Source organism: Eptatretus burgeri, chromosome 11, assembly GCF_056783735.1.
Source record: "Eptatretus burgeri isolate ZD-2024b chromosome 11, Ebu_testis_v1, whole genome shotgun sequence".
NCBI classification, from domain to species: Eukaryota; Metazoa; Chordata; class Myxini; order Myxiniformes; family Myxinidae; genus Eptatretus; species Eptatretus burgeri.
In genome coordinates, this window is record NC_140971.1 from 60115353 (window position 1) to 60138791 (window position 23439).

At 42.2% G+C, this 23439-nt stretch overlaps 1 protein-coding gene across 2 annotated transcripts in view; it reads left to right on the forward strand.

Moving 5' to 3' along the window:
• Positions 1-23439, forward strand: part of MYOM1 (myomesin 1) — a 160929-nt gene that overhangs the window by 35004 nt on the left and 102486 nt on the right. For both annotated transcript variants that reach the window (XM_085846647.1, XM_085846648.1), the window contains 2 exons: positions 19874-20036; positions 22637-22794. In XM_085846647.1, the coding sequence (XP_085702773.1) occupies positions 19874-20036; positions 22637-22794 (321 nt within the window). The remainder of the gene's footprint in view (positions 1-19873; positions 20037-22636; positions 22795-23439) is intronic.

The following is a 23439-nucleotide window of genomic DNA, read 5'->3' on the forward strand; positions in this document are numbered from 1 at the left end:
AGTGTGTTTTATAAGTTTCACCTGACAAGGAGCTTTTATCATTGGCTTGATGTATATGTTGCATGCATGCCAAGCTCTTCGGAAAGTAAGCAACTGCGAAACAGGGTGGACATTGTGCGTGGTCTTTCCTTTTTTGAATCCTGATGTTTCAATGGCACGGGGAAGCTCACACTGTTATACTGGAGATAATGTGTGGTTCTGGTTAGATAATACAAAGAGTACGATTTGTGTTATTTTTTGTGTTCTTTCCTGGTGAAGAGGAAAACCTTTTTATTCCTCCTCATACCTGCTGGTACTATAAGTCGCTATGTAAAGCACATGCTTTAACAATGTCACATGTGCAATAGCCATTTACAGTTCAGGTGTTTAATCACCTGAGCATGCATTGTTCACAACAGCATGCATTGTTTAAGCAATTCTTCTGGAATATGAGTCGGTTTTGTGGTCTGTTTATGAAGCATCTCAACAGAGGAGTCTGTTTCATTTCGATATTCTATCATTTGATCAATTTCCAAGTCCTTTTTTTTTCCTCAATGACAAAATGGGGCTATTTTTGGAATACTCTGTCCTTAACCTGTCCTTGTTTTGATGTAATATAAGTCCGTCTGTTTTGAGGCTACGCTGTACCCATTACATCTACAAGATAGTGGAATCTTTGATACTCCTCCCTCCCCTATCCCTATTCATATATCCTCTCAACCACCTTCCTCTTTTCACCTTTCCCCCCTTCCCAACCCCTTACCCACTTATTTTTCTATCCTCAACTTTTTTTTTTTCCAATTTATCTTCTCTTCCTCCCCATCTCACCTCCCTATCCTTGCATACATCATATGTCGACATTCTCTTTCGACACGTTTGCTTGTGGGTTGAGCTATTTCTAAACTTGTCATATGAGCTGCTGGAATGTCGAGTACATCTTCCCAACTGTGACAGGGAGTTGGGCACGAAGGCTGAATTAAGCTCGAGGCACGCTGTCCAGATTAAGTTTTATCACTTCAAGTTGTTGGCTTTTGTATTAGGCAGAAGAAAAGCAATGCTATTGCGATAGCCAAGTAGTTCCTGAATTCGGCTGTGAATGTCATTGTACACTCACCATGCGTTTAGAGGCATGGGAGGAATGAAAAAAAAAATCAAAAATACACTTCAAATAATAAATGGAGAAACAATGACCATTTACTCATTCCTGGACTCAGCACAATGCTTGATCCTCCATCGCCTTGAACGTGTGTGCAAAGTGCCACTGTGTTTGGCTTTTGGAATACCAATTTCGCATTGTTACACGTGCAAAGAATATAGACAATTTAACCCAGTGACTCCAAGAGTTGTCTTTTGCATCGTTTCAATTTCCCTGAGCTCTTTCTCGTAGCAAATTCTCGATTCACTCTTTTACCTGAAATGAAGCACAAGGGAGAACCAACGTTCATTATGTGTATGCGTTCTGTATCCTCAATGTGATGGTCTCCCAGTTTTGCAAGGTTTGTAGGACCATCTACGTATTGCGATTACATCCGCAATCAATCCACTTTTCCTCGTACATCCCATGCATTACCGTTGTCAGCTCTTTCATTCTTCCCGTCGACCCCAAACCACCTTTACATTTTCTCCGACCTCTTCTCTATCTCACCGTCTTTGCCCTATCCTTTTATCCTTTCATTTTTGTGTAATTTACCGCTTTCTCGTATGTTGAGTACTCAATGTGTACATTTTCACCAAAAGCTTGTTCATTTTGTGTTGAGTTCTTCTGAAGCCTGTGATGGCAAGACAGGATGTACAATATATGATGTATTTGAAATCGCATGCCAAACAATTGCAAACACCTTGGGACGATGGAGCAATGTTAGCAAAGGGTCGCATCTGTTACCACACTCGTTTCTCTTAATTCAAATACTCTGGATTTTGATTTATTTTCTGTTGCAGGTTTTATTTTTATTTTTTTATTTTTACCTTTATCTTTTTTATTTTTTTTTATTTTTTTTAAACTTTATTACTGGGACCTCAACATCTCTCTCTGGGGTTGCAAGGACTTAAGCCATCAAGACTGATGGATCTTTTGGAAAGAGCCTGACAATCTCCTTTGATCACAACAACATTGTCACGTTCAAACCCCGGCTGAGTCGTACTAAAGACTTCAAAAATGGTGCATGCTGCTTCCTTGCTTCACGCTTAGCATTTAAAAAGGATAGAGAAAGGACAAACAACCATAGGTTGGCAATCATTGCACAGGCTTGATGGGACCAAGAAGTTTCTTGTGGGGAATCTCATATTACTATTTTATTTTCTCTTATTGTTTTTCTACTTTTGCAAACTCCTCTTTGATCACTTTTCTTTCCTTGCTTCAATTTTTGCCTTTTTAACAACTTTTTTTTTTCTATAATTGTCTGTTACCACTCTGTTTTATCTTGATTTTTTTGGGGGGGTTGCCTTTTATATCCGATATATGTATGCACTATTATTAGCAACTCTGTTGCTGTTTTTGTGTCTGGATGTGTGTGGCGAATAACACCAAAAGAGTGATTCGGTGGTTGGAAACTGCTGGGTCTCTATATTGTTGTCGGAACAGCCATTTGAGGTCATGGGTGTATGATAGGCGAGCCATTTCATTAATAAATGTCGAGCATAAGTGTTTGGTTCCTGTGTGGAATGATAGGACCTGTGTCTAAGTGTGTTCAGAAAGTAGGTAAAACATGGCACTTTTGGTTCTGTAATATGTTGAAAGCCCTCACCACTTCTCCCCGATCAATTCTTCAAAATTGTTTCCCTTTGTAATCTGTGTGTGTGGTTCTTTTATAAATCATTCAGTTGCTCCACGAACCAGCAAACTCCTCCCCACCTCCCTCCCTCCCCACCCACCCTCCTTCCCAAGGAAGGCAAATGAAATGCTTTGTGAACGAGCGTGAAGGAAAGTGACAAGCCCGGGAAATGGCAATCTCTCTGGGGACACAAAGTCGCTATAAGCACTCAAAACTGCTGGGAGATGCAGTATCAGCCAGAAGCTGCACAATGCCTGATGGTGTGCCAATGGGAGAACATGGCCACACACGCTCACTAGGTCACGGCTATAAAAAAATGAAAAACAGAGTGGAGGGAGCAAGCAGAACTTATGGGAGCTTGAAGCGAATCGTTGTGGAGTAGGTTGTGAAATACAGTCGTGGAAGGAGTGGTAGAGAACAGTACCACGGAGGGTGGTGGAGACATTGAGTCCCAGAGCTGGATCAGGAAGCGCATGTGTGTGTTGAGCTGGAGTCATTAAGACCAAAAGAGATGCTCCCTCCCATGTCCCACCTGCCAAGACCGCTGCCACCAACACATCCCCACCCCATGCAAGCATTGGATGTGGGGAGGGGAATGTTTATTTCAGTCTCGTAACCTATAATCCTGTCTCAGTGCATGTGAGTGTAAACGGGCCATTAGGATATCGCTTTAAGCTGTCAAGGTATTATGAATGAGTGTGAATGTAGTTTAGAGAAATGACCAATAAATCCTTGCTTATTGTTCCTCCTTCCCCTTTAATTTAAAACCAGCAAATACCACCAGTCACTTCACTGACATGAATATGAAGAGAGGAGGGGAAAAGGGTGGAGAGAGAGAGAGAGAGAGAGAGAGAGAGAGAGAGAGAGAGAGAGAGAGAGAGAGAGAGAGAGAGAGAGAGAGAGAGAGAGAGAGAGAGAGAGAGAGAGAGAGAGAGAGAGAGAGAGAGAGAGAGAGAGAGAGAGAGAGAGCGAGAGAGTGAGAGGTGGGAGAGAGGGGAGGAGGAGGGGAGAAGAGAGAGGAGGGGAGGGGGAGTGAGGAGGGGTGGGAGATCAAGGGGATGGGAGAAATAGGAGTGATGTAGCAAGAAAGAGGGGGGAGTAAGAAGGGGTGGAGGAAGGGAAGGCAGTGTGAGGGAATTGGAAGGAAGCGTGAAGGGAGGGCAAGGGAAAGCAGCATGAGGGGAGGTGAAAGGAAGGCAGCATGAGGGGAGTGGAAGGGAAGGCAACATACTGGGGCATTACCAATGCAAGAATGCTTTCAATTATCGATTGCGAATGCAAACTTGTTGCTGTTGCAGACTTTGGTTTCTTTGAATCCACATTCTCAACCATCACAAATACGTTATCTCTCTCTCTCTCTCTCTCTCTCTCTCTCTCTCTCTCTCTCTCTCTCTCTCTCTCTCTCTGTCTCTGTCTCTGTCTCTGTCTCTGTCTCTGTCTCTGTCTCTGTCTGTATCTGTCTCTCTCTTGGTTTCATGGTTAGGGTGGTGGGCTTGGGATTCCAGGGTCCTGAGTTCAAATACTGCTTTGCCATTGAATTAATACCAGGTGGGGTTGACTCAGCCTGTCATCCTTCCAAGGTCGGCCAAATGAGTACCATCTGCTGGGATGATTGAGCCATGTGAGTATCCTGTGGTGGAGTGGTAACCCATCCAGGATTGTGACGAATAGCCAAGAAGACTGCTTCGGTAGCACCAATGCTCCACACAGAGTATGGTCCCAATTGATTTGAATTTGGAGCAATGTCTATTGAACAAAGTGAGCATGCAACTTTTGGACTATCTTCTTTAACCTTCCGAAAATCCCAAAATAGTTCCAAACTGCATTTCTGGACCTTTTGAACAACATGTTGTCAAAACTTTATCAGTCAATGTGTTGCCTTCCCATCGATTAGCAAAGCAATCGGCATGCTTTACCAGCCAACTCCAAATGCTTTGCTCTTCATTTAAATGGAAAATACCCTTGGGCCGTGTTTAATTTGCAAGTGATTTGCTTTTGCTGCTATATTACAAACGGGATACCCCAGGGGTGTAACCTGGGGCCATGTGTAACCAGAGTCAGGCCATGTGTAACCAGATTTTTTCCCTGTAACCACAGGGACGAAAATTTTTTCCCTGTAAAATATGCTTCTTTCTATGAAGTATGAATTACTTGGAATCATTGTCGATTCTGGTTCACTTCTTGATTCCTTTTGATTCCATGGTTGGATTCTAGTACAGTTGTTTGGAAACGATTCTCACCACTATTAAGTACTCAAGCAAGCACTCACACGAAATTGTTGATAAGGAATGGCTGTCGAGGTCGTACAAAACACCATCCAAAGATGTCCAGTGTATGAATTGGACAAAATAATGCTCTTTTAGCAGTCGGAACTCCTGCTAAGTTCAATTCCACAGTTGAAATGTTGAAATTTGGTTCAGGTTGACAGATTTTAGAGCTTATCGTATTTCATCTGTAATGTTTATAAACATTCAGAGAGTTGTATGGGGATGGTGGGTGGAGGGGGGAAGGTAAGTGGGAGGTTTAGGAGGAGATAAGCATGAGGTGAGTGGAAGGGAAGGCAGATATGTGGTGGAGCATCAGCTACGAGTCATACTCTCATCAAAATGATTTTGCATGGAATAACAGTGAAGATGAAAAAAACAAAATAATGTCTGAAATACATTTTCTACTGGTCATACTATAAAGACCACCCAGAGATAAACACCGTCCAGAAACGTCAAGACATAAATACCATTTGGACACGTCTGGAGACAAACATTGCCCAGAAACAAACACCGCCCAGACACATCCAGAAACAAACACCGCCCAGACACGTCTAGAAACAAACACCACTCAGACACATCCAGAAACAAACACCGCCCAGACATATCTGGAGACAAACACTGCCTGGACACGTCCGGAGACAAACATCACCTGGACACGTCCAGAGAAAAACACTGCCCAGACATGTCAGGAGATAAACACTGTCCAGACATGTCCAGAGATAAACACTGCCTGGCCACATTGGGAAACAAATACTGCCTGGAGCTAAACACTGCCCAAACACCTCCGGAGAAAAACACCACCCAGAGATAAACACCACCCAGACACGTCCAGAAACAAAAAAGAAGCATGAAATATTGCCGTGAACACCGGTCTCTCCAGGCGTTTATAAGCATTGCGATGTCGATGCATGTAGTGATTTGTACGAATGAAGATCAGGCTTTCGATGATATGCATGAGGAAAGTATAAAAAATTGAGCTCTTTATCATTAATAAACCATTATGGCCTGTTCCAAGTGAAGGCATTTTTGAGCGGACCAAAAAAAGTGGCGAATAAATCCCCAGCAAGCTGAGAGAGGGCTGACTCAGGGGCTGACCAAGGTCAATGCCTTGGTCAAGGATAATTAAATGAGACCATTAATTATCTTCAAAACGGGTATTTAAATTAACCCAAACACCAATTTTCATTCATACACGACCTTGGAGTTAACTTCCTATGCAAGCATAGTTTGAGGCCGCTAAGTTTCATGGTTTTGGAGTTATGGAGGAGACACACTGACAGACTGATGGACTGACACAAACTGACATTTATTATGATATATAATTCTAGAAACTGCCCAAACACATCCAGAGACAAACATTTATTATTATAGAAACCCTGTTCCTCCACAACTGCATGTCGGTCTTATGCACCATTCGGATTTGAAACAGTTGGCACGAAAACTCCTCAGTGGGTGGTTCAAAAATGCAGTGGTTTGTCCTTGGTTCTTGCTCAGCTCACCCTATCTTTCAGTCAAACACACTGCAGATGACAGGATTTGTTTGAATTCTTTATGTCGGAAACTGAAGAAAAGATCTGTTTGGCTTTGCTATTGGACAGCGTACATACACAAGGACTATCAGTCACTAAATTGGTGACCATGTGGGTGATAGATCTGACCTCATGTCCACCCATGTTCCTCTATCACAATATATTTTAAAGGATTTGATTTGATGTACCATACTCTTTACAGAGCTTTGGAGCTGTTGAAGTAGTTTCTTTGGCAAGGTTATACTGGGTGGTTTGCCATTGCCTTCCCAGCATTGTTTGTGCATTCTCTATCATTTTTTTCAGATCAGGTCACTCCACCATGGATATACTGCTTCTTCTCTCCCAACAATTGATGGAGGTCCTCAATGCCAGACATGAAATCAGAGTCATATCCCTAGACATATCGCGTGCTTTTGACACGGTCTGGCACCCTGCCCTGCTCACCATACTCTCTTCCTATGGTATCCAAGGCCATCTCCACTCATGGCTCACAGACTTCCTCTCCTGTCGCAGCCAATGTTTGGCCTTAAATGGCCTTCTTTCATCCCCTCTTCCTGTCCAGGCTGGAGTTCCTCAAGGCAGCATTCTGGGTCCAGTTGTTTTTCTGGTTTCCATCAATGATCTTTCCAACTCTCTGGAAAATCCTCTTTATCTCTTTGCTGATGACTCCACACTCTGCCATACCATTTGTCATCCTTCAGACCGGCAAGCAGCAGCTTCTTCGCTCTGCAGATCTGGATAAAATCACAAACTGGTCCAACACGTGGAACATGTCTTTCAATCCTGACAAATCTCACACTCTCACTGTCTCTCCGAAAGGACCGTTTAGAACCCCCCATTCCCCCTTCGACTTTCTCAACAATCCTCTGGAAGAAGTCCTTTCATTCAAGCTTTTGGGTCTCACTATCTGCCATGACCTTTCCTGGGAAAAACACAGATCCAACCTGGTCTCCAAAGCCAGTTGCTGACTGGGAATCCTCTGTTGTGCAAAGTCCTTTCTCGGCCCTCCTGAGCTCCTGACCACTTACAAAGCTTTCGTCCACAGCCGGATGGAGTACTGCTCTCCCCTTAGGCTGCTGCTCCTGCCTCTCACCTTTCGCAGCTTCACTTTGTGGAAACCAAGGCATTTAATATCATCGGTATCTGCTGCGATGAGGCTGAGTCTTTGGGCCTCTCACTCTCTCACCGCAGGCAGGTCGGTGGTCTTTTTGTCTTTTATCGTGTCCTCTCCGGTCTTGCCCCCCCCACTCTCTCTACGATTTGTCCCCACCACATTTCCGAAGGGCGCTCAATGTCCGCTATCAACCCCCTTCTGGTAAAACGACTAAAAAACACTGCTCACCTTCACTCTTTCATTCCTCTTTTTTCCCGCCTTTAGAATAAACTCCCACACTCTCTTCAATCCCATTCTTCCCTCCAGGCCTTTAAAACAGCCGTTCACCACCACCTCTTATCTTCCCCCATCCAAAACGTCGATCTTTTTTTACTCTCGTTAATCCCCCCCCCCCCCCCAAACCCACCTCCTTCAGAATTTAAAGTCTTTGGTGTTACTAAGCCAGGGTTAGAACCACCCACCTCACAGACTCAGAGTGGATGCACTAACCCTTACACCACCAAATCTGGTCTGATATCTATAATATTGTTGCGAATTCGCGCCCGCCGGCGTGCGAGCGGCCACGTAACTCGAATCGCGGCACGTCGCCCACCGGACGGACAATTCCGTCGTGACCCTCTCGGACTAACGCCGGGAACTAGTCACGGGTGGGCCTTTCGGCCTCACCACGATCGTGCCAATCGGCCCCCCGTGTGGGATAGGGTTGTTCGCCAAATTCGACCTCCCTAAATACCCACACGGAGGGTAGACCGGGCGATCGCACCTCGCCGCAGGTCGACTTCGGACACGGGCCACTTTAAGCGACCCGTTCCGTACGATCGGGATAACCGAGCGGTGTTATCGTCAACCTCGACGATTCCGATTAATTTCCTCAACCACAACAATATTTACACGCAAAAAGGAAAAGATGGCATTGCTCATTGGGGTGTCAAAACCCAGTGAATTTGGCCTCAACAATGCAAAAATCAAGAATATGACCAAATACTTTACCAGGATCTCAAAAATGAAGTCAAAGATCTTGGAAGCTGAAGAACACCAAAATTGTTCCAGTGATAAATGGAGCAATGGGAATGATAAAGAAGAACATTTGAATATCTTATAAACCATCTCTCTGGGAACATTACTTCAAACAAACTGCAGTTTGAAGCTGTCCGGGGCTCTTACTGAAAAGAGCCCTCGGAACAAAACTTAAAAGCTTGGTCCATGAATCGTGATCCCTTATCAAAATGGAAGTGGATACTTAGAGCCCTGGGAGGACTCCATTTCACCTTCTGAAACCTACATATGTAGATTGCAACCAAACACACACACACACACACACACACACACACACACACACACACACACACACACACACACACACACACACACACACACACACACACACACACCCAAGCACACATTATAACACAGACATGCTGACAGGGATGAGGACATCAGCATCGAACATGTCATGTTTCCTGTTTTACTTTTTAATTATTTACAAGCAAGTTGCCTGTGCCCACACGGGATTCTGAACATGGTAGAGATCAGGTCAGGTCAGGTGTGGAAGCATGCGCCGGAGCAGCATGGGTTGAGCAATCAAGGGTTGAGATGGAGAGGGCAAAAATTTAAATGGCGCCTTCTGTCATCGAGCCGGCAAGCTGGGAGCAACAATTCACATTTATTGCCATGACTGATGCAATTTCAATGCTCTAATGGTGGTTTGGTGCTCAATTTGAAACCGTTTGTTCGATCCATGTCGATTTTTGATGCATATCGTCCCTAATAAATAAATTGTATTGGTGTCAAAGCCAGTGACCAATTTCAAATTAAGAGTACGATACTGACTGGTTATTGATAAACTTCTCTTCCTTTGTATTTATTTATCGATTTGAACAAAAAAAAAAAACTGCAAAAACTTAATGAATCTTCCTGGTAATTCATTAAGGATACCTTTTTTGGAAGGTTTGAAGATATACGGGACCAATAAATATATTTTTTTTAACATTCGGGTTTGATGCGATCGATGAAGATGGATTATTGTTATTTATCTCGTAAAATATAACTCAGAAAAGTGCTATAAACGAATAATAAAATGATTGTTTCAAAGTTGAATGTTGACATATTGTGAGAGTAAACCTTCAGCCTTTCAAACATTCACATACAGTATTGTTATTTCACTCCCAGCAATGCTGTAGTGAGAATTTACATTTTGAAATATCACCCAAATGTTCATTATTTTGATGTTCTCATTTTTCCAAAGATGGAAGGTGACCGTGACCACATGTTATAATGAAACATGTTACAGAAATCAAAATGTCACCTCTTTTTAAAAATTTTTTTTAACTGTTGTACTTGCTTATGACTAAACCTTCTTCCCTTGCTCACTGATTTGCTCCATACATGGACAGAACTGGTGCAAAGCTTTCTTCTCTTCTCCCAGGTGGAGACTGTGGTGCCCTGAGGCAGTGGACCTCGTGTTGTTTCTCATATGCATCAATAAGTTCTCTGATGTCTGAGAAAAGCCTTCTTTCCATTTTGTGTGCTGTACTTTACCTCCAGCTCAATGACAGCTGCTATGTCTCTCAGCAGATTTGAAAAGGATCATGTGCTCCACATGTACTTGGAATATGACATTCAATCTTGGCAAATCTTGCCCTCTCACCTCGATCCTCCAATAAGGTGTACAAGGAACTTCTACCTATCCAACCTGCACAATAGTTGCCAATCAATGGTTGTTTGTCCGTGCTCTGCCATTTTTTAAATTCTGAGCGTCAAGCAAGAAAGCAACACGTATCATTTTAAGTTTTTGGTTTTCCTCTGCCTTGGTCAGAATCAAACTGCCGACCTCCCAGAATCAGGGCAGATGCTCTAGTCATTATGTCACTGAGTATCTTGACAGAGGTTAATTGATAAATCTACTGATCTACTTCCTTCATCAGCCTTCATTGGGTTGGGAGCAGGCAAGCATGAGGGTTGGGGGTTCTGGATTTGTGTTTTGGTAGGGAGACTTGAGGGGGAAAGGGGGAGGAGGGGATTCAACTTTTGTTTGGTAGTGGGACTTTTGAATAAAGGTGGAGAGCGGGGGGGTAGTGAAGGATTGAACAAAATGGGGTACATTAAAACCACATGTTTATACAGCTTGCGGAGACTGCCTGGAGATGTCCATGGGAGGGGGGGGGGATGAAGAGGGGAAGGGGTTTGATAGGAGGTAAGCATTAGGGGAGTGGGAGGGAAGGCAGTATGATGGGAAGGGAAGGCAGCAGGAGGGGAAGGGAAGGCAGTGTGAGGGGAAGGGGAAGAGAAGGATTATACCTTGATAAAGGTTAATTGAATAAGGCCATTAATTATCTTCACAAGGGGTGTTTACATTTACCCAAACACCCAATTTTAACTCATGCACTGCCTTGGAGTTCTCTTAGCATGCATGCAAAATTTGGGGCCATTATGTTTCATGGTTTTATAGTTATGGTGGAGATGGTCAGATGGATGGATGGACTGACTGACGCACACTGACATTTATTAGCATAGATTAGTGATGGTCCAATATCGGACTCAGCAATCAGAAATTTTTCAGTACTCGGCATCGGCCAATTGGAGTCCATGTGAGTGCCGATTGCCGATTACAGTACTCTACTGTATACAACCCAAACACCTTGAGTATCTTTCACCCTTTTTTCGGGCAAATTTCAATAAACAAATAAAAAACCAATGTTGAATTATAGATGTTTCAAGGAGATGTGTATAAATATTATTCTTTAGAAACAGCGGCCAATCGTCGTATAACGGGTTAGAAAAAAATTTTGCCTCTGTAATTTAGAAAACATGTTAATACAGCGAACAGCTCAGAGATTTTGTGTTATCAAGTTTATTTTACTTTGAAACTCACAAAGAGAAACAACATATAACCTTTCTAAAGCAAATCCAATTCGATTTAAATTCCGTACATTCGAGATGGGATTTAAAATGTATCGATTCACAGATTCCTTATAAAGTTCCACACGGATAAAGAACATGAAAAGGAAAACCACAAAGGCTGACCTTTAAATTTATTTTTTTTTATATGTGGAATTCAAGTGAAAAACTAGCAAAATTCAATTCCCGCAGGAGCACACATGACGTCAAACAATGCCTTGTCAGGTCAAACCAACATGGTGGAATTTGGAACACGAGGTTTGATTCGACGTTGGAAGTTTTATAGGTATATTAATAGATTTATTTTGATCTTTTATAAAGAAAGCAGATCGCACAAAAAGGTGAAAAAAACAAACAAACTGCATTTGTAATTGCTGAAAAAAGGACTCCTGTGGACTTTATCACCATAGTTTGCCAAAGCAGCTTCAATCCAGCTGGTTAATTATTATTTTTGTTTCTCGATATGAAGTTCCACTTTCTGCACATTCCTTAATCTTTTCTTCACTCAATATAATTGTCCAAACAGTCGAAAAAGTTAAGTTTAATGCTGTGCTGAAACAAATACACTTATTTATAAAAAAAATTGCCTATTTGTTAAATTTTTCAGATTTCACTCCAGATTTTGACACTTATTTAGTCCACAACAACCGATTCTCAAATCCGATATAATATTTTGATTACATATAACTTTCATTCGTCCATAAGAGTAGATTGTGTTTCCAAGGCAAGACATGTTTAAATAGGCCGAATCAATATAGCGGCTAAGATCCCTGCAAGGCAAACTTGGGCTGACCAAGGCTAAGCCTTTCATGGAGGTAATCTGTTAATTATCTTAAAAAGGGGTGTTTAAATTAACTGAAACACCAAATTTTTATTCATGCACTTCCTTGGAGTTCCCTTAGTCTGCCGGCAAAGTTTCATGCTGCTAGGTTTCATGGTTTTGGAATTATAGAGGGGAAACACTGACACACACACACACACACACACACACACACACACACACACTGACATTTATTTGTATAGATGTTGTGAAAGATAACTTTTGGGATGGCAGTCATATGTTACATCCCATACAAGGCATTAGGAGAAGAGGTATTAGTACTTTTCGATGAATTACAAGGACAGTAGGAGATTATGACTAAATCAAACTGAGATTTGAACATGGGATCCCAGCATCATGAGGTAATTGCTCAGATGGGAATGCCAACTCTTCGTAACACCAAAGCATTTGTGAAGAGAAATATAAGAAGAGAATTAAAAATAAAAAAATGGAAAGGGGTGATGAATATGAATAAGGAAAGGTTTGAATGAAAGGAAACGAAATGGAGGTCGAATTATGTGAGAATGCACGGGGGATCGGTGGAGGGAAGAAGAGAGAAGTGGAAGTAAAATTTCTGCCGTTTTTCCCAGAACTGTATGGCCAAGCATGATAAAAAGGGATGATGAAACCGATTGATATTATTACGGTTCTAGGAACCATATGCATTCAAACATACAGCTGACCCAAAGTTAGTTATGCCATTAAGTATATGTGTAGACAGATTCCCTCCTCGTGTTTAGTGGGAAATCGAAGGAGTGCGTTGCGATGTTTTTTTAGTTGGGGTAATAAATATTTATATCCCATCCCCCATCACGATCCACTGTCCACCTGCTGTATCCGAAGGCCCGTTGGCCAGGCAAAATCTTTGTGTTGTGGCTTCTTCTTGATGAGTCCAGACATGCGTGGAAGGGGGGGGGGGGTCTCGTAGCTGAGGAAGGCAGCTTGGCCGTAAGCATTTTGTGCTGACATCTGTTCTTTTGACAATTTTGATCCACAATGTCTTTCACCACAATAATCCTTTGTCTATCACAGAAGGCTTTACTTGATAAGATTATAATATAGCTTTCCTCAAAATCCCAAGCTTAGAGAAAGGCAGGTAACCTTCCCCGTAAGCAGTTGAACTTGAAGCATTTATAACGATGTACAATAAAACCCTGACCATTCAGAAACTGAATTCACACTGAACATCATGAAATCTGCGACAATCTGCTGAATTGTCTACACTCTCGGGGAATCTTTTTTTGTTTAGTTCCCCCACCTCTCGTGCAACCAAACCTCTTTTGAACTTCTCAATTCTCTTTCACCTCTGACTTTCCTGAGAAACCGTCTCAAATAACACAACATGTATTATTTCTGTTTTACCTCTCACGTTCTTACCATTCAAGCTGTTGGCTTTGCTGCTGACACAATTTAGTTACAACATTCGCATGAGTTTTGAGATACAGTATGGAGTGTACTTGCAAAATCCCAAAAAAAAACAAAGACTGCATTTGAAAGATGCTTAGAGAAAACTCAACACCTTGTACATTGTTGTGTCATTTGTACAACTTGATCATCATTTTATTTATCCGTGTGCAGCCTGTGGCTGCTTGGCAGCATCATTTTCAGGGCAGCACAGATGTGCTGCTGATGCAATGCCCCTTGTTACCAATAAGCTGGTACTCATTTTGCCAACCTCAAAAGGAAGACAGGCTGAGTCAACCCACCTGGTGGTAATTCAATGGTTCACAGGGCTTGAACCCAACACCCTAAAATTTTACACCAGCCACCTTAACCCTTAAGCCAACACCAGACCTTTGATTATCATTGATCCACAGTCAATTAACTATGAGCTTCAATCCTTTTTGTACATTTTAATTTTACACTGATCAAAGCAGGGTTGGATTAAGGATACATAGAGCCCCAGGCAGTAACCCAACCATGGGCCCTCCTACTCCCTTTCCCATACCACAGTAATACACATCAGTGAGCCAAGTTGCAGTGCATATGTTGAGTATGTATCAGGTCAAAGTCAGGTCAGGTCTAATCGATACTTTGACGACACTCATTTAATATTTTATTATGTTAATAAAAACGAAAACCCTGTTCAAACAATAAACAATTTTTAAGTTATAATAACGAACATCATAATTTTTTCCTCAATGTGCAAAAATAAATAAATATGAATATCAATACTTTGTTTTTTTAAACAAAGTCTTGGCTCATGGAAGAGCTGTGGCACAGAACAAATCAGGACACAACATAACAAATGGAACAGCAGGAGAAGTGGGAAACACCAACAGCAGGGCAGAGGAATAAAGTAGATGGAGATGAACAAACAAGGAATGCAGGTAATGACGAAGGGTAAGGGAGAACACAAGTGGTGGGCAAGATCGATAGATAAGCAAAATTTTGGGAGGGGTCGGGGATGGTTTAACGGGTGTGTAAAAGTTCATGGTTTTGGAAGGGGGATGACTTGGGATGGTGGTGAACAGCTGTCTTGAAGACCTGGAGGGAAGAATGAGAATGAAGAGAGTGTGAAAGGTGGTTCCACAGGCAGGAAAAGACATTAATAAATGAGTGGAGGTGAGCAGTGGTTCTGGATTTCAGCAGTTTCATTAGGAGGGGGTTGCTGGTGGGCCACATGTTTCCTGCAGATAGCTGGGGGGATAAAGCATGGAGAGGGCAAAGGGTGCAAGCCCAGAAATGAGGTGGAAAGAAACAGAGACACTACCGACCTGTTGGCGATGGCGACGTGTTGGCCCATAGACTCGGATTCATTGCAAGAAATTCCAATGTTCTTGAAAGCCTTTGTTTCCATGGTGGCAAGCTGAGCAAGATGTGAGGCAAGGGAGCCAGGCCAGAAGTTAGAGCATTACTCCATCTAGCTGCGCATGAAAGCTTTGTAGGTGAATAGGAGCTCAGGTGTGCCAAGGAAGGACTCTGCTTGATGGAGGATGCCCAGTCAGAATCTGGTTTTGGAGGTCAACTTTGAAATTTAGTTGGCCCAAGAGAGAGCATGGCTGAGAGTGAGACCCAAGAGTATGAGTGACTCAACCTCTTCAAGAGGGTTGTTGAGAAAGTAAATGGGATGGTTTGTGGAACGGTCCTTTTGGAGTGTGTGTGTGTGTGATTTCTCAGGATTGAAAGACATATTCCAACTGTTTGATCAGTTTGTGATTTTGTCAAGATCGTAGAGGGAAGAGGCTGCTGCCTGTCTGTCAGAAGGATAGGAGATGTCACGGCAGAGAATGGAGCAAAGAGATAAATCAGATTTTCCAGAGTCATTGACATCATTGATAAAGATTAGGAATAAGATGGGGTCGATAACACGCGATTGGTGTACTCCAGCCTTGACAGGGAGAGGAGATGAAAGGGTTATTTAGTGAGCCACACATTGGCTATGAGAGTGGAGGAAGTCAGTAATCCAAGAGTGGAGTTGGTCTTTGATTCCATAGGCAGATGGTTTGGAGAGCGAGTCAGGACTGTACCAAAAGCTCGATATATGTTCAGAGAGAGGGCCCTGATCTGATGTGTAATATTGAGGCCTCCATCCATTGTTTGAAGAGTGGAAGAAGCATGTCCAAGGTAGAGTGACCAGGTCTGATACTTCAAGCCCTGAGATGACTCCGTTTCACCTTCTGAACCCCACATATGGAGATTACAACCAAACATACGCACACACACACAAGTCACACACCCACTCAAACACACATTGAAACACAGACATGCTGACCAGGAGGAGGATACCACCAACAAACATGTGCTGTGACCTGTTTTACTTGTTCGGAGGGTCTCATTCCACCTGGCACCCACTTGAAAGAAGATTACGACCAACATGAGACATTATGTGAAAATTGATAAATTAACAGAGTCAGGGAGATTTGAGTCTTGGGTCCCAGCATCACGATCAAAGTGCTCAATTGAGAACACCAAATGGCCAATGTATATTTGTGTGTGTTCTTTGACCATTCTTGAGTTCGTTTAAATCATCATAGCAACAATCTTCGAATAATCTTACGAACATGGACTAATTTACACTTTTGCTTCTATTTTAGAGACAATTCAGTCACCACTGATGCTGTGTTTGACTAATTGTAAAATTCATTGCTGTAGTTTTGCATTGTGCAGGAAAATTTTCCTCATTCCTTTTAAGGATTTCATCGTGTACCATTTTGTTTCTTTAAAATGCACTCCTTTGAAAAAAAAAAATGTCGGTGCTGTTATTATTGTTGTTGTGAGGAAATGTACTCATATAAAACACAGGTGATGACAATGAAGTACGAGGATGAGATGGGGGGCTGGCGGTGAATAGATTAAAGTGTAATTCATGGTGTAGCTATTCCTTAAGATCAATATAGTGCTGCAGGTGCCACTTCCTGATTGTGTATATAGGTTCAATCAATAGGGTGCCACATCCATGTTTCATCACCTTAAAGCTTTGTCTTTTATTCAGTTTTGTCCTCCACACAAATTATGATGTTTTCATCTATTAAGGCCCTGTCACACATTGTATCCTTTAATCGTTGTCCATTAAACATTGTTGTTTAATCCCCCAACTTGCCAGAGACGGTTTTTAAGAGCTGTATATTACACCTTGGTTGACTTTTAGTGATGGTTTGAACCTTCGTCATGAATACCCTCCCAGGAGATAGTGTACTGCCCTCTTAGGATATCTCTTGGAAGGTAGTATTGTATCGTGGAAGGAGCATATCCATAGATTGATTGTGTTAAGACATCTTCGACAATATGCTCGAGTCGCGTAATATTACTCCTGTATTAGGGATCTGGCAGGGGTAAGTCACAATATGTAATATATGCAATAACGTGGGCAGTCATTGTAAACAATAGAGCAGAATAGGGCAAGGTTGTCTCAAGTGTAAAACCTCCTGCATAAGCGAGGCCATGCATATTATTTGTAGCACAAAACACTTAAATAGAAACGTCACGGGCCGATTGCCCAGAGAACTGCAAGCCATGGCGTTGCAGTGAGCTGTGAAGCCCTGGTTGAGGGCTGAACACTAATGAGGGGCTGCTCTGCATGGAGGTATGCCAAGTTCAGCCAAAAAGATGGGACTGTCCACAGGTAGTGGGCGGCCAATTGTGAGACCAGTCATGTGCTGGAAAGGCGATCCCAGAGGTTATAAAGGCTGTGTCCGTGCGTGCACATGACAGATCACTTGGGATTCTTTAGGAGACAACATCTATCTCCCTCTTTGCTTCATAACTTCCCGAATGGGACCTTGGGTGGAGACGCAAACACCACCTTATCACTATTTCTCCTCATCGCCATCCTCTCGTCTTCCATCCCATGCTACACCTCTGCCGTGTGCTATACCAGCCTGCACAGCCACGGGTCGTGGTACAACAACATCAGATTGTGCCTGCCTCAATTCTCTGCCTGCCCCTTTGTTAACGGTTTGAATCTGGTATTGTTGGTGCCATTAGCAGGATTTATTTATTTTCTATATACATGCATGTGCTTTCCTACTTGTTTGTCCTTTGAGGGCCTTGTCTCTCCCATCCTCTGTACATTTTAATAAACCATTTGTTTCTCAGAAACATCCTCCCACCTTTTGCGTTATCACATGTGGGCAACTTATTTTAATGATATTTGGGGGATTGCAACTTGTAAGTTAATTCTGAATTCATTACAATATTTAAACATCATTTCAGTGACTTGCATACATCTTTATTCGTCCACCGGCGCAGAGTATGTTAGCCTGGCCTTTGACATGACAGTACGTATGCCAAGTTTGGTCAAGTTCTGCCAAAACCTTGAGTTCGCAAACAAATTAGCAAGCCATTGTCATTTCCATCATGATCCATGTGAACGGGATCACACATCACATTGACATGAATACATTGATTAATTGGATGTATTCTGATGAAACGGTGGTTTTGACTTTAATATCGGATCACCTGGGGTGTTTGTCAACTCATACAAAATATAGGAAAAAGTATCGATCGCATTCTTGACCAGAGATGTTCATTTCAGGTGGACGATAGATGTGAGAATCCACAGCAAGTTTGTTATTATTTTCAAAAGGCCATCCATAAGTGATGTTTTTGTAAGTTTGTGAGAAATCAGCACAGAATTAACCCGGGTCCTGTGTTTTCTGCCTCTGTTCAGACACGTTAGCTTGGTGGGTGGAACGGTGTCGCATGTGGTCCTTTCCATGAAGAGAAATGCTCCCGATTCCATACTGAGGACAAACAGATGATAGGGCTAAATGTGCAATGAGATCCCTTGGTCCAGCACATTGCACCATTCATTCATCACATTGTCAGTTTCGACTCCCGGCGGTTATTGTCGTGGCTCGAGCGAATGATTCGACAGTGGGCCAAATATATGGAGTCAATTTTATTCCGTCCAGGCACCTGTGTCCTCACAGCATGCTCTGATGACTGAAATGATGTGTCGAAGGAAGCATCTGCTCCATTGAAGGCCCACTTACTCACTCTCTCCCTCGGTGCATTATTTACACGTTATGACTCATTGAAGATCCCACCAGGAGGTGTAACCATTATGAGCAGTTGTGTATAGTGTAGGGTTAGTTGTTGTCCTCTAAGTTGTGGCAAATACCGTTAATCTTTGCTTTTTGATGAACAAGGAGGCTTGTACATATACTATTTGAAAGATGAGGACATAAGGATGCAATTGTGAAAGTTTTATGAGTTTTGAATTTATTTTTTAAAGGTGATATTAACCTAATTATGGAGTTTATCTATAAATGACGTGCAGGATATAGACACTAGGAGACGTTTGTGTGTGTAGTAGCTTTTGTCCCTCTCTGTGATTCTGATTTAAAGCCTTTATCTAGCTATTCTAACTGTGCCACAGGACAATGAAAGTTTTACAGACAGTTATCTCATAAATGTTTGGTTGTAAAATGATGTCGGCAGAAAAATGAATTAGGGCATCAAATTAATAAATGACGTGCTCAACTCTGTCGTTAACAATGCTGGGCTGTTTTTGTTTTTTAGGATTTTGGAAGCCTGTTTTCCTTGTTGGGATTATTAGTATTATTGTAGTTCTGCCAATTTTTTTGTGTAACGACTTGAAATAGTTTTTTTTTATAGCTTGCTATGCCAATCTGTACATGTTTAACCCTTGGAACTTGATGAATTTTTTTTAATCTGTCCTGTCTTGGTAGCCATCTTGAATTTTGTCCCTTGGCACCAGTTTAACCACCTCTTAGCAGTGTTGAAGTGTGAGTTTGAAGTTTCTGCTTTAAAAACTCTGGGAGCTCACTATTATGTTACATAATCACAAAACACTGAAATTTGACAAAGAAAGTACCTTGCTATATGTATTGTAGTTTGGCGCACTGATGCTTAATTGGCTACAAAAAGTAACATACTTTAACTTTTTTTCCCACTGATGATGGATATGGATTCCATTTTTCCAGAAAAATGTACGAATGGGGTTCTATGTGGGTGGCATATTTGGACTGCTTGGAAACCAACAGCACTGGTCACAGTTCGAGTTGTTTTTGTTATTGTTGTTCACGCAGGCACCAGTTTGATGGAGAGGCAAAACATACTGCAGGCTCATCATCGGCGCAAGCATCACGCAGCACCATCATGACCAGGGACATCCAGCTTGCTCGGCACAGCCTAGATTATGCCAGCAATTTGGTGCGCGGACGTGCAAACCAGCTCCAAGTAAACAAAAAGGTGCTCATGGCAATAGTTTGAACGTATAAGTACCGGGAAGGACATTTGTTCCTTTGAGATAGTTTATTTATTTAAATTTCAGAATTGCATTTGTTTATATATTTAGTACAGGGATCACATTCACACATCCAGACTGTGAGAACATAAAGCTTTTCCGATATGAGTATTTGAACCTGCTTGACTTGTAATTTGTGGAAAGCATTTGTAAATGGGAGAACAAACAACTTGAATCACCTGTTTAGGCCCAAGCTTTGTTGCTTGTTATTGGTTTTTAAAAAAAGGAAGCTTGATCACTAAACTGACCAGTCATGGGAAGTATGACACTGACCTCCTGTATGTCTGACACTTACCTTCACTGATCTATATTGGACAAATATATAATGTACTAGTAGAGGTATGGAATTTAGAATTTAGATGAAGATGATTTGTTATACTGTCGACCACCAGTTGACGCTATACAATACACATTTACACAGAGAGAATTGGGGTCTTCTCCCCACCCTGAACCCCCTACCCTGTAGGTTGGAAAATGTTTTCTTGCATCTCCATGTGCCAAGAGGATTCCAACGGAATGCAATATGATGGGGTTACTACCGGTGGGCCGAATGTATCAATCGATAGACAGACAGACAGACAGAAAACAAAACTACTGTATATGTATAGGTATATATATATATAGTGAGTGTCTTTGCTCCTTGTATATGTTTCCAAACCCTGTGCCAATTTTCTTGAAATTTGCTGGACCGCATTATTTTCACTCATCTGTATCACAATAATAACTTTCAACTGTTCATCAAAATGACTTAAAAACAAAAAATAACGGTGCGGTACGAAGCAGGCATTATGCCATGTGATGTAATGCCTAGCCTTCACCACACATTGGTTCGGCTGGTGGTGCGTGCGTCACTCCCTCAGCAGGGAGAGGGGCAGAGCTTGGATTGTGCATGCACAGAAGGTCAATGCTCTGTTGGGAATCAAAAAGGTATTGCATTTAAATATCTATTTTCTGTGTGCAGGATGTAGATTAATACATACAACGAGTCCACACTGTCCTCCGGACAACACTGAGTCCAAAGAGTAGTTGCATGATCCTGTATGACAAACAAGGAAATGAGAAGTCCATGTGGTCCATCATTGCCATGTTGCACTCCAGAGTTAATCTTTGCTGGCAGTGTAAAATGTCCGTTTATGGGCTCAGACGTTTTGTTTCCTTGTTGGTTCTTCGTCTCGTCCATTCTTCTTTGAGGTGTCCCTCTGTTGTGTCCATCTACCCTTATGTTGGAGTGTTTCCCTCATTTCCACTTTGTCTAAATAACCCAATCTTGATCGGATGACCCAACTTGTTATTTATTTATTCCTATGCTGCCTGTGGCTGTTTGGCTGCATCATTTTCTGGGAATGTGACTGTAACACTGATGCAGTGCCCCTGTTACCAGGAAGCTGGTACTCATTTTGTCGACCTCTGCAGGATGACGTGCTGAGTCAACCCACCTCGTCTTAAATCAACAGCACGACAGGAGCTTGAACTTAAGACTCTAAGATCTTCAGGCAGCCACTTTAACCATGAAGCTAACACCAGGTTTACCAAACTTGTTAAACAATAATACATGATGCTAAAACGTGAAGTGTGACTAGTAAGATTTTAAAGCTCCCCCGCCCTCAAAATAAAACGTGTGGGAAGTGGTGAGAGAGGGAAATGTAAAGGGTCACAGACAGACAGCATCCATTTATTTAAACGTGTATACAGTACGTATGTTCTGTAAAATTAATGTTTGTGAATACAACATTTTAAAATGAAATTAAACTTTTTTGAACTTGTTTTTTCTCGTGACTTCTCTGGATTTTCATGTTTAGTTTTTTTTTTTTAATTAGTGGGTGAGCAGGATAGCTCATTTGTTAGCCAGCTCGCTCATGAGCCATCCAGAATGGGTGTCATGTCGAATCCATCTTGTCTTGTGCGAGATGGATTTCCACTAGCGACTGCCATTCTGCTGCTGTGTCAGCAGGGGAAACTTCATTGCAAAGAACTTTGCTGGTACCAAATAAAGGCCAGATTCTCTGCTGGGAATTTTCTGTATAATTAGCACTACCTGCAACACATGGGAGTATGGAGATGTGCATCGAGTTCAGGTGTCATGGCCCGACTGACATCTTTCAGTACATAAATTCCCCAGTTTTAATTAATCCCTATTATTATTATTATTTTCATCTCAATTGATTTTTTGTTTCAATCCTGACAGCAATCGCATCGCACGTGGATTTTCAATCACATGGATTGTTGCCAAAGGAGACCAGTTTGCTCCTAATAGGCACTTTGGGAATGCAGCAAAAGCTCATATTGGATAATTCACCACAGGAGCTAAGTGGGTCTCAGGACATAAGTGAGCTTTGGCTCGGTGAAGTGATGGCTGCTTGATCCAAGTGAAGTGGAAAGTTAAGGCGTTTGCTTAAAGAAGAAGGCCTGTGCATTTGATGATGAGAAAAGCTACTCACCTTGGCTTCAATGTTCCTTTATCTGCAGATTAATTATTCCAATAACTAGCACAGGCAAACTTGATAACCTTTCTGACAAACCATATAAAATGCTGTTATGATGGCAGGTGGAGGAGCATTTGAAGCATTGGCGTCACATGAATAAAGATGGCTTGCTGTATGCCCCCGAATTCACCATCAAGCTGAGGTCGCATACAGTGTGGGAAAAAAGCAACATCCAATTTGCTTGCACAATCCAAGCCTGGCCTCGGCCTACTGTCTGCTGGTACGTGTCATCGCCGTGCTACATGGAGTGCAACACCCATGCTGGATTCTTATATCTGCTCTTGTTTCTTTCTACATGCTACTCACCTTCTTTCTTTTGGGGCCGTTGGTGTTCGTCACTTTATCTTTTACAATCGCTTGGTTATCTGTCTTGTTGATGAAGCCTTAAGAGTCATTGACAACATTGTCACACATTTGCATTTAATGTACGTACATCAGGATATCGCAAAATATCTCAAGATTGCATTGACGTATTTTTTTACAATCGTCTATTATGTCCAGCAATATGATTATGGCGAGAAACCTCAGACTTGGAACCACCGCCACTAACGCCCTCTCTCCACCTCCACACCCAGCTGGGGGAGAGACTCGTATGATATGTTACACGCTAAGTGTGGAGAGAAGATCCGACAGGTTTACATTGCCATTGTTCAGTGTTTGTTTGAGATATAGAACGCATCATATTTGAAGAGTACAATGAGGCCCCGTGGAAGGAGAGGAATGCTTGCAGCTTGCAGAGATATCAACTTGAGCTGCACAGGCCATGAAATGCTGGAAACTATGAGAATACATGGAATAACATTGGGATTTATTAGCCTGCACTCATGAAGTGAAAACTGAGGTTAAACAATCGATTGTGTACGTC